The sequence below is a fragment of the Microcebus murinus genome, chromosome 25 (assembly GCF_040939455.1).
Source record: "Microcebus murinus isolate Inina chromosome 25, M.murinus_Inina_mat1.0, whole genome shotgun sequence".
NCBI classification, from domain to species: domain Eukaryota; kingdom Metazoa; phylum Chordata; class Mammalia; order Primates; family Cheirogaleidae; genus Microcebus; species Microcebus murinus.
In genome coordinates, this window is record NC_134128.1 from 13337905 (window position 1) to 13351004 (window position 13100).

General features: G+C 34.8%; 1 protein-coding gene across 1 annotated transcript in view; it reads left to right on the forward strand.

Annotated features, from left to right (window-relative positions):
* Nucleotides 1–13100, forward strand: part of ITGA8 (integrin subunit alpha 8) — a 160778-nt gene that overhangs the window by 16309 nt on the left and 131369 nt on the right. The window contains exon 3 of the mRNA XM_075997658.1: nucleotides 11180–11280. Within this exon, the coding sequence (XP_075853773.1) occupies nucleotides 11180–11280 (101 nt within the window). The remainder of the gene's footprint in view (nucleotides 1–11179; nucleotides 11281–13100) is intronic.

The following is a 13100-nucleotide window of genomic DNA, read 5'->3' on the forward strand; positions in this document are numbered from 1 at the left end:
TCTGTCACCCAGGCTAGAGTACAGTGGCATCATCGCAACTCATGGCAAACTCAAACTCCTAGGCTCAAGTGATCCTCCTGCCTTGGCCTCCCAAAGGTCTAGGATTACAGGCATGAGCCACTGTGCCCAGGCTGGAGCTTTTGATTTTTAAATAAAAGTGGGAACATACCGAACCTTGTAGTCTAAATAAACTTTTGAATGAATATATGGGAACTTGGTTGTTTATTCAACAAACACTGAGGGCCTACTATATATATGCCAGGCACTGTTCTAGAAGTGGGACGTGCAGAAGTGGAGCAGAGAATGTCTCTGTTCGTGGAATCTGTGTGTATTCTCAAGGGATGGATACTATCCATATGAATACATATAGATTTTTAACTCCTATATAGTGTTTTTTTTTAATTTCAGCATATTATGGGGGTACAAATGTTAAGGTTACATATATTTTCCATGCCCCCCTCCCCCCATGAGTCAGAGCTTCAAGCATGACCATCCCCTAAACGTTGTACATCTCACTCATTATGATTGTATATACCCATCCCCTCCTCCCCCTCCCACCTGCCCGACACCCAATAAATGTTATTCCTATATGTCCACTCTGGTGTTGATCTGTTAATACCAATTTACTGGTGAGTACATGTGGTGCTTGTTTTTCCATTCTTGAGATACTTCACTTAGTAGAATGGGTTCCAGCTCTATCCAGGAATATACAAGAGGTGCTATACACCATTGTTTCTTAAAGCTGAATAGTACTCTATGATATACATATGCCACATTTTATTAATCCACTCATATATTGATGGGCACTGGGGTTGTTTCCACAACTTTGCTATTGTGAATTGTGCTGCTATAACTATTCGAGTGCAGGTGTCTTTTTTGTAGAGTGTCATTTGATCTTATGGGTAGATGTCCAGTAGTGGAATTGCTGGATCAAATGGTAGATCTACTTGTATCGCTTTAAGGTATCTCCATATTGCTTTCCACAGAGGTTGAACTAGTTTGCAGTCCCCAAACTCCTATATAGTGTTGTATCCTATTGTAGTAAACATGCAAACTAACAAATAAGATCCACTTAGATAGTGGCAAGTGCTATGAAGAAAATTTAAAAGGGAGAGTGAATGAGAATGAATAGACAGAACTGGGGTCACAGGGAATATGTCTGAGGACATGGTATTGGACCAATGAGTTTGATATTGAGTAATAAGAAGGCAGCCTAGGCGAACAGCTGAGGGAAAGAGCACTCCAGGTGGTGGGAAGAGTAAATGCAATGGCAAGACCAAAAAAGCTGGGTGTGTTCAAAGCACAGGAAATCAGTATTATGTCTGCAGGTTGATGAGCATGGGAAAGTGGGAGGGGTTGAGATAAGAGAAGTAGGCAGGGGCCAGATCAAGTCAGCTCCTTAGGTCAAGTCAGGATTTATTATTGCAGAGGTGGAATTGCAAATCCCTGAGAAAAGAGTGCTGTGGGGGCAACTGGCTTTTCGTATTTAAGTAAGATACCTATGCCACTTTATAAATAAGAATAAATTCCAGATGGACAACACTCCCCATATACAAAGTTAAAAGAGTAGAACAAAATAGGGAAAGATACTTACAAGGTAGCTATGGGAAAGACAATCAATACCCAAAATGTAGGATGAATTCTTACTGATCAACAAAACTAATAACCAAACAAGAAAATGACCAAAGGATAGGAACTGGCGATGCATGGAAGAAAAAAGTGGAATGGCCCATAAACAGGAAAAGATGATTAGGCTTACTAAACACTGGGGAAATGCCATTGAAAACAAAATGAGGTGCCATTTCATAGTCATCCAGATTGGGAAAAACCTGGGGGTCCTACAATAACAAGAGCTGAAGATCCCTTGTTCATGAAGTGCTAGTGGGCATGGAAATTGTAGCCACTTTGGAGATAAGTTGGCATGTCTGAGAAAATGAATATGTCATTTCTGGTGTGGGCCGGGGAGAAACCCTTGTACATAGGCAGCTAGACATGAATATGAGGATGCTCAGAGCTCGTGTTGTTTGTAGTGGTGGAAAAACTAGGGAAAAGAAACTCAACTAAATTTGCATATATAAATGGAATGAATAAATAAAATGTAGACAATTATCCAGTGGGATACAATACTATACAGGAATTTAAAATAATGAGCTAGATTGATTGATTCATTGATCTCCCCATCTATGCATCTGTCTTTGTATCTATCTATGTCTTTTCTAACTAGTTAGCTACCTAGCTAGCTATACATGGATACTGACGACAAACACAAAACTGAACATAAAACACAAGTACAGACTGCTGCATACAGATAATATAGTGCTATTTGTTTTAGTTAACAAGAACACACAAAAGAATATTCTATCTATTCTTAGCAAACTACAACTACATCTTGCCCACCACCTGTTTTTGTACAGCCTATAAGGTAAGAATAGTTTTTACATTTTTAAATGGCTGGAAAACAATTTTTTAAAGAATAATATTTTATGATGCATGAAAATAATATAAAATTCAAATTTCTGTGTTCATATATGGAATTCTGTTGGAACACAGCCAAGCCCATTCTTTTACGTGTTGTCAATGAGCTGTTTTTGCTACAAGGGCAGGGTTGAGTAGTTGTGGCAAAGACCATAGGGATTGCAAAACCTAAATCATGCATTACTTGGTGCTTTACAGAAAAAAATTTGTAGATCCCAATTCCATATTATTCATGGACATTATTTTTTGGATAGCCAGAGGCAAATACATTGAATTCATGATGGTGGCAACCTGCAGAGCAGGAAGGAAGGGGAGTAGGACAGGGGATGGGTGTCAAAAGGTACCATAACGTCTGTGAATCTGAAAAAATTTCCCAATTGTCAATTCTGCCTCATGGGGATACAAGTGATTAATGTATTAAGTCCTTCTACTTTTCTGTACTTTTAAAAGCCTCAGAAAAGCTAAAAAGAAAAATATATGTTGTAGACATTATTCTGTATCAATGCATACAAATCTATTACATGTGATTTAGTAGCTGGATAGTAGTCAATTTTATAGATAAATGTCTAAGTCCCTTATTTATGAACATTTAAGTTTTTCCAGTTTCCAGTATCACAAACAGTACAGCAATATCTTCAGATTATATCTTCAAGTGTTTGTGTTATTATTTCCACTGAACAAAATCCTAAAAGTAAAATTTCTCAGCCAAAAGAAAATAAACTTTTAAAATTTTGATACATGATGCCAAATGGCTGTTCCAAAGTTATGCATCAAGTTGTTATGTTGAAAATACAGTAAATATTATTGTTATTATTGCCAGATTGGTAGGTGACAAGAGGTAAAAGTCATTCTTTGTTTTAATTTGAGGCTCAGGACATCTCCATGAATTTACAGGCTATCTGATTTATTTTTACTGCAATGCCTCTTCAGGTTCTTAGAGCTTTTTTCTATTGAATTTTAGTCTTTTACTCATTGATTTGGGGGCTCTTACATATTAAATATATTGATCCTTTTCTTGAAAAAATTTTTACTTGTATTTTCATTGATTAACTTTATTAATAATAGTCTGCCACTTAGAAAACTTTAAATTGGATGCAGTCACTGTAAAAGTTTTTCCTGGTTTTTTCTTTTCTTTTTTTTTTTTTTTTTTTGTCAGAGTCTCACTCTGTTGCCTGGGTTAGAGTGCCACGGCATCAGCCTAGCTCACAGCAACCTCAAACTCCTGGGCTCAAATGATCCTTCTGCCTCAGCCTCCCAAGTAGCTGGGACTACAGGCATGTGCCACCATGTCTGGCTAATTTTTTTCTATATATTTTTAGTTGGCCAATTAATTTCTTTCTATTTTTAGTAGAGACAGGGTATGGCTGTTGCACAGGCTGGTTTTGAACTCCTGACCTTGAGCGATCCGTCCACCTTAGCCTCCCAGAGTGCTAGGATTATAGGCATGAGCCACCGTGCCCGGCCTCCTGGCTTTTTCTTTACTTTCTGCATAGTGTGTGCTCTGCTGAGAGAGTTGCTTAGGTAACTATTGAGCTCTACCATGTCCCAGAACCACTGGTCCATTCTAGAGTTATGTGGGGTTGACAATGCTCTTGGGGTAACGAGATACCTTTCTTCTGCTCCAGAGGACATATGGCCCTACTCCAAATGTTTTGCCCCACGTCATTCAGTGGGTTAGGAAAACAGAAACCACTTTGAATACTACAAGTAGGGAGGAATTTTATACAGAGGCTGAGAGGTTTTCAGTGCCATTGGAAAGGCAGGGATGTAGAGGTCAGGAAAGTTACTGCCTGAGTATCAAGGAATCTGCAAGTTCAGGGATGACAAGACTTGATCTCAAAGCCCAAAGCACCAAGGAGCTGATTGTCAGGAGGCTATTTGGGAGCTGCTGGAAGAATATCACATCTGTCACTGCCGATACCCTTGTGCTGCCCACAGCTGAAAATGATGGCATGCTCTCTTTTCCTCTTCCCATATCTCTCCTGAGCCATTCATTCATCCAGAATCCTGCTCATAAGAGAGTTTGGGAAATGTATTTTCCAGGTTTTTGGCCCTTGCCATACAGAGGAGAGATTAGAAGGGCAGAAGTGGTGCTGAGCACCGACAGATATTTCCTGGAGGTTGTTTTCAGTGAAGGTCAGATCAAATTAAATCAAAAGCATTCTCCATGCATGGAAGGGTCATTGAGCACCCTTATGCCATAGATAGTACTAAGCACTGTTGGATTATTTGGCATGAAAGTATCTTGTTTAGAAAAGGAAAGTGAGAAATTAGGGAAAGGTCATCTTCACAATCAACCCAAATATATCTTACTTATTTAAAATTTTGTGAAATTGCAATGTTAGATTTAAAGTCAGAGAATTGATAAAAATAATAAAACAATTTTAAAAAGGTGATTGTTGACTTCGGAGATCAATGAAAGGATCACACACCTAAGTCAAAACTCATCTTAGTAAATAGAGCCTTGGAACAGTGGACATCTTCTCTATTAGGATCCTTGAGCTGGGTATGAAATTAATGAAGTCCATTCATTTGTATTCTTGGTCCAGAAGAGGTATGTTGCTGAAAAATAACCACAGTTCATCCTATTAATATAATAGCAGAAAAGATGCCTCAGGGACCACACAGGCAGAGTTGTATCATTTTATCTAGCAAAGGAAGGCCCAGCATGGAGCTGGTTTCTTTTTTTAAAATTTCCTCTATAATTTATTTCCTTCCTCACAGAAGACAGCTTTTCTTAAGTCCTTTTAAGATCTCATTTAATGTTTGAAGTTTTGAGGTGCCAATCTTCTTTTCACAGCTTTTTAACAGTTTAGAAATTTCACAACTGCAGTAGTACTTTGTCCCTGTACTTACCAAAGCCACATTGACAATCTCGTGAGGTGTCACTGATTTCATTCCTGAGTGCCACAAATCACTAATAATAACATATTATATGACTCTGTCTGCGAAATCCTTTCTGATTCTTGAGCTTAAGTTTCCAGGTTTATAATTAAGAGATTTTTTTTTTAAGTTATGGACTTTCAGCTGGATTGCTACAAGATTTCTGTAGTGTGTGACTTCCCAGCTTGTAAAGAACTTTCACGTTCATTAACCTCATGTGACCTTTGCAACTTTATGACCACCAGTGAAAGAAGAAGTATTCTCAGCTTCATTTTAGAAGACATTAAAACTCCAAAAGATTAAATGAATTGCCCAATGTTACCCAAGTGGTGGCAAGATTCTTCAGCTCTGAATTCTATAATCTTTCAAGTTGCCTGGACATAAATAGTAATGTTTATATTTTCCATTTTAGGCTATGAACTGTAAAATGGTCTAATTCTTTGCTAGTTGTGTGCACTTTAGGTGAGAATTTCCAGAGCTTGCTTCCTTTTAAAAAAAAAAGTCCAGAAACATCAAAAGCATAAGAGTTTTAAGAAAGAAATTTGTTACTTTATTACTAACATGTCAAAATGTAAATTTTACATTAAGAATGAGGGTATATAATTCGTTCTTTAAAAAAGTATGTAATTGTAACTAAACTCAATTGAAGGTTTAATTACATGTTTCTTTTGGCCTTACTTAATAGGAGTTAAAAGTTAGTTTTGTAATGTGTTTATTATAGAGTCAAGGAAGAAAAATAAAATGCATATCATAGGAAACACATACAAGTAAGATGCCCTAGTGCAAATGTCTTTAGAAATTCATTAGTTATGACTGATAAAGCTCCAGTTAAAACTGGACAGTTAGAACCATATGTGAAATAAGTTTACTGGGAAATCAAGAGTGGAAAAAAAAAGATATCTGCTTTTTATTAAGAGCTGAAGTGTGTTATAATTGTATGGAGTTCTACCCAGATGGTCTCCCTCATGCTGACATCTGCAAAGTATATGTAAGATTGTGTTGGGGTGTTATCTTCTGTGGCTGTGTAGACACATGTTACTCAGTTAAAAATCAATACCTTGAAGTCCTTCTTGCTGATTCGTGCTAATGCACGCTGAGAAGCCTGTGTGTTTCAGACCACAGGAAGTCTCGTGTTCGGGACCAGGGAGAATCTCATGAGTTTCACTATTGGAAAAAATTTGAAATTTTTTAGAAATCATAAATATTTGCTCTTTAATTTGAAACAAAGCAATAACTGAAGTGTAGATTCAAGATTATCAGTGTCTAAATTAAGTTTACAGTGTAGTTATCTCTGAAATGGGAAACTTAAAATCTTTGTTTTAAGTTGTGAAATGTCATGTTCATATACATATTTTAATTTCCTATTTATCTAATGAAAGTCATCTTTCAGCTTAGACTTAATCAAAGAGAAATCCCTCTTTGTGTGAATATTGATTTTCAAGAATGTTTTTAAATTGACAAATAAAAATTGGTCTATAGCCATGCCACCCTGGACGTGCTCAATCTCATCTCATCTCGGAAGCTAAGCAGGGTTGGGTATGGTTGGTAATTAAGTGGGAGACAAATAAAAATTGTATTAATATATATTTATGGTGTACAACGTGATGTTTTGATAAAGGTATATATTGTGGAATGATTAAATCAAGCTAATTAACAGCTCTATCACTGAACACAGTTACATTTTTTGCACGTGTGGGTTAAGAACATTTAAAATCTATTCTCTTAGCAATTTTCAAGTATACGATACATTATCGTTAATTATTGTCACCATGATATACAATAGATCTCCAGAATTTATTAATCCCTACTAAAACCTTGTACCCTTTGACAGACATCTCTTCCCCACATCCCCTGCAACCCTCCACCCCTGTGACTACCATTCTACTCTCTGCTTCTCTTTGACTGTTTTAGATTCTACATATAAGTGAGATCATGCAGCATTTGTCTTTTTGTGTCTGGCTTATTTCACTTAAAATAATATCCTCAGGTCATTCATGTTGTCGCAAACGACAGGATTTCTTTCTTTTTTAAGGCTAGTGTTAAGTGTTCCACAGCGTATACACCACATCTTCTTCTATATCCATTTGTTTGTTGATGGACACTTCAGAAGGTTCCATACCTTGGCTATTGAAAATAATGCAGTAATGAACATGGGAGTGCAGATATCTCCTCCACATACTGATTTCATTTCCTTTAGATATATACTCAGATGTGAGATTGCTGGATCATATAGTAATTCTATTTTTAATTTTTTGAGGAACCTCTATTTGGTTTTCCATAATGGCTGTACTAAATTATATTCTCACCAAGAGTATACTAGCATTCCGTTTCTCTACATCCTCCACAGTACTTGTTATCTTTTGTCTTTTTCATAATAGCCATTCTAACAGAGGTGAGGCGGTATCTCATAGTGGTTTTAATTTGCATATCCCTAATGGTTAGTGATTTTTTCATATATACTGGTTGGTCATTTATATGTCTTTTGTAAAATATCTATTCAGGTCCTTTGTCCAGTTTTTAATCAGATTATTTGATTTCTTGCTATTGAGTTGTTTCAGTTCCTTATATATTTTAGATATTAACCTGTTATCAGATATATGGTTTGCAAATATTTTCTCCCCTTCTGTATGTTGTCTCTTTACTTTGTTCATTGCTTCCTTTGCTGCACAGAAACTTTTCAGTTTGATGTAATCCCATTTGTCTATTTTTGCTTTTGTTGCCTGTACTCTGGAGGTCATAACCAAAAAACTTTGGCCAAGACCAAAGTCAAACAGCCTTTTCTCTTTGTTTTCTCCTATTAGCTTTATAATTTGGGATCTTACATTTAAGTCTTTACTCCATTTTGAGTTGAATTTTGTATAGGACAAGATAGGGTCTAATTTCATTGTTCTGCATGTAGATATTTCCAATTTGGATGCCTTCCATTTCTTTTTCTTGTCTAGTTGTTCTTGCTAGTACTTCCAATACTATGTTGACTAGACATAGCAAGAGTGGGCGTCCTTGCCTTATAGTGAGTCTTAGAAAAACTCTCAGTTGTTTCCCATTGATCATGATGCTATCTGTGGGTTTTTCATAAATGGCCTTTATTATGTTGAGGCACTTTTTTTCTATACCTAAGTGGTTAAGAGCTTTTATCAAGAAAGCATGGTAAACTTTGTCAAATGCTTTTTTTGCATCAATTGAGATGATCATGTGTTTTTTATCTTTCATTCTGTTAATGTGATGTGACACATTGATTGATTTGCATATGTTTAACTAGGCTTGCATGCCAGGGATAAATCACTCTTGGTTATGATATATAATCTTTTTGATGTGTCATTGAATTTGGTTTGCTTATATCTTATTGAGTAATTTTTGCATCAATGTTCATCAGAGATACTGGCCGGTAATTTTCTTTTCTTGTGGTTCCTGTGTCTGATTTAGGTATAAAGGTGATACTGACCTTGTAAAGTGTGTTTAAAAATATTCCCTCTAGCTCTATATTTTTGGGAAGAGTTTAAGAAATATAAGTAATAATTCTTTGAATGTCTGTTGGAATTAGCTGTGAAGCCATCTGGTCCTGGGATTTTCTTTGTTGAAACGTTTTTAATTACTTCTTCAATCTCTATTTGATATTGGTCTGTTCAAGCTCTCTATTTCTTCCTGATTCAATTGTGGTAGGTTATATTTTTGTAGGAATTTATCCATTTTTGCCAGGTTATCTACTTGGTGGGCTCATACAGCCATGCATTGCTTAATGATGGGGACATGTTCTGAGAAATGCATCTTTGGGTGATTTCATCATTGTGTGAACACAGTACTGTGTACCTGTCCCCACCTAGATGGTGTAGCCTACTACACACCTAGGCTATATGGTATAGCCTATTGCTCCTAGGCTACAAACCTATATAGCATGTTTACTGTACTAAGTACTGCAGGGAGTTGTAATACAATGGTACGTATTTGTGTATCTAAATATATGTAGACATAGAAAAGGTACAGTAAAAATAAAGTATAATCTTACAGGACCTCTGTAATATATGCAGTCTGCCATTGACTGAAATATCATCGTACAGCTCAGGATTGCAGTTGTTCATACTCGTCACTTATGATCCTTTTAATTTCAGAGACATTTGTTGTAATGTCTCTACATTCATTTCTGATTTTATTTATTTGAGTCTTTCATCTTTTTTTCTTAGTCTAGCTAGGAGTTTGTTGATTTTGTTTATTTTTTCAGAGAACCAACTCTTGATTTTATTGATTTTTTCCTATGGTTTTTCTGTGCTCCTATTTGATTTATTTCTGTTCTGATCTTTATTATTTCCTTCCTCCTGCTATCTTTGGATTTAGTTTGTTTTTCTTTTTCTAGCTCCTTGGGGCATAATGTTAGGCTATTTATTCAGGATCCTCATTCTTTTACAATGTAGGCATTTATTGCTGTAAACTTTCATTTTAGAACCACTTTTGCTGCTCCCATACATTTTGAAATTTTGTGGGTACATTATTGTTTATCTCAAGATATTTTTAAATTTCCCTTTTAATTTCTCCTTTGAACCATTGGTTGTTCAGGTATATGTTGTTTAATTTCCACATATGTGTGAATTTTTCAAGATTCTTCTTGTTATTGATTTCTAGTTTCATACCGTCATGGTAAGAAATAACACTGGATATGATTTTAATCTTCTTGGATTTGTTAAGACTTGTTTTGTGGCCTAACATATGGTCTATCCAGGAAAATGTTCTATGTTGTCTATAAAAGAATGTATATCCTGCTTCTGTTGAATGGAAAGGTGTGTGTATATATATATACACATTAGATCCATATATTATTAGATCTATATATAGATACTAAAGTGCAGTTCAAGTTCAATATATCCTTTTTAACTTTCCATCTGGGTGATCTATTCATTGTTGAAAGTGGGGTATTGAAATCCCCACACTATTATGGTATCATTATCTGTTTCTTCATTCATGCCCACTAATTGTTTTATATATTTACATGTTCCAACACTGAGTTCAAATATATTTATCATTGTTATATCCTCTTGACGAATTGATCCTTTTATAATATCATTAAATAATGACCATCTTTGACTCTTGTAATAGTTTTTTACTTAAATTCTATTTTATCTGATATAAATATAGCCACCCTTGCTCTCTTATGGTTACTATTTGCATGGAATATCTTCTTCCCTCCCTTCACTTTCAGCCTATTTGTGTCCTAAAAGCTAAACTGGGTTTCCTGTTGACAGCATAGCATTGGATATTATTTTTTTAAAAACTTATTCAGCTACTCTATGTCTTTTGATTAGAGTTTAATCCATTTACATTCAAGGTTGTAATTGATAGGTAAGGAATTAAATCACTTTGTTAATTTTTTCTGGTTGTTTCTACAACCTTTGATCTTTTTTTCCTCTCTTGTACAGTTTTGTTAAATGATTATATGGTTTTTGTCTTTCATCCTGTTAATGAGGTATAACATTTATTGATTTGCATATTTTGACCCACCCTTGCATCCCAGGAGTAAATCTCACTTGATCGTGGTAAATGATCCTTTCTGTGTGCTGTTGAATTTGTGTTGCTAGTATTTTGTTGAGGATTTTTGCATCCATGTTCATCAGGGATATTGGCCTATAATTTTCTTTTTTTTTGTAGTGTCCCTTTAGTGTATCAGGATAATGCTGGCCTTTGGAAGGATTCCCTCCTTAATAATGTTTTGCAAGAGTTTGAGAAGGATTAGTATTAGTCCTTCAAGTATTTTTAACATAAAAATTTATTATTACATGTTTTAATTGGCTGCCATGCTTTACAAATTATTAACAATTCATGTCTTCTTTGTTAGACAACAGAAAGATCAGAGTTAATGGAACCAAAGAACCTATAGAGTTCAAATCAAACCAGTGGTTTGGAGCAACAGTGAAAGCTCACAAAGGGAAAGTTGTGGTGAGTATGAATTGTGTGTTTGTGGTACTGCTTTGGAATACTATGTGCACTAAAATATTTTAAAGCTCATATTTATAAAAATTATTTCATATAAGAATGTGTTAGACTTCCAAAGATAAGCTTGTTGGCATTTAATGCTTAGAATTTAAGAATATGTTAGCATTTAAAGCTATAGGAAATAAAGCTTGTTTTCCAGAAGACCAGTTAGATATTGTCAAGTATTTTTTAAATGATTAATAAAGATAGAAAAATAAAAGCTAAATCTTAAAGAGTTATAGTAAATAATTTATTGCTTAAGATTATTACTGTAAGAATACTTAAAAAGTTAATCTACTGTGATAGCATGATCCTTTCAGAACTAAAGGAAAGTTTTCTTTAGTAATAATTAAATAATTATAACTGTATGATTTTCTGAGTTCATTAATACTTTTTAAAGTACCAAAAAAAAATCTCTCATTCCCAAAAAAGTATCTTTCAGCTTTAAAGTCTATGACTTTATGATTCTATTCTTTTGTTGCTCTAAGCAATGATACATGTCTAAGTTATCCAGAAATAAGTGACTATTGAAATAATCTGGAAGTTTTTTTTTAGTTAGGGAAATTTTTTAACCTATTGGCTTTAATTTCCTTATAACAACAAAGCAATAACTTTGGCTTTTAAGATTTGTTTCAAGCTATTTGAATTATGATTTAATAATAATAAGTATCTAAAGGAAATGCCTTGCTTTATTTAGTCTGTGGTTAACCCCCCAAAGATTTTGACATAAAACAGGTAATGTATAAAGTATACTCTGTTAAAAATCCAGCATTTACAATGTAGTCCCTGTAGAACTGTATTTGCATTAATATACAGTTTTCATATTTCGGAACTGGGAAGAACTATTTTATACTTTAGTGGTGTAGAACTTATTGAAAAACTAAGCTGGCAGTGGTGGCTTACACCTCTAGTCCCAGCTACTTGGGAGGCCAAGGCAGGAGGACTGCTTAAGCCCAAGAGTTTGAGACCAGCCTGGGCAGCATAGCAAGACCCTGTCTCTTAAGAAAAATAAGAAAAGAAAAGAAAAACTAATTCCATCTGATAACTGTTTGGTGTTAAAAACATCTTTTGAGTACTGTTTGATTATTTTTTGTAAGTCTTGAAATTTTATCTGTGACATATATGTAATTGTTATACTTTTATTCAATATTTGTAGAAACCTTCAAAACCATTGCAAATAAAATAATACATCATGTTCATAATAAAAATGGTTCATTTTTGGCATGTTTGCATTTTTTTCAATCATGTGATGGGAAATAGGATAATATAAGTTATATTTTGAGTTAACTTTTTCCTTCAAGTGCTGAACCTTCACAGAATGAATAATTAAATTCTCCCCCATGCAACATAATTATTAGAACTGCAAAATGCTGCCTACAGAAGGATCATTTTGAATATCCAGGTATCATGGGCGTACATGTAAGAATTGGGTCAAAGCCCAAACATATCACATCAGTGTGTTGCACATCATTGTGAAACCGAGCGGATATAAAATGGATAACATTTTAGAGCTGCCATCAGGCAAACACTGGACAGAATTTTCATGGTCAATTTAATTCAACATACATCTATGAAGCAAATTTTATATGCACAACTCTAGGTTAAGAGCTGTGTACGGTTAAATAAATTTGAACAGAGGCTTCCAAGTATGAGCAAATATTTGTACAGTATGTACCATTATTTAATTTGCCACTCTATATGGTAGCTGGAAATAACTATGGAACATTTTCATTCCTAACCCTTTGGGTTTTTGCCGCCTTAGAACTGAGAAGGCATTTATAGAA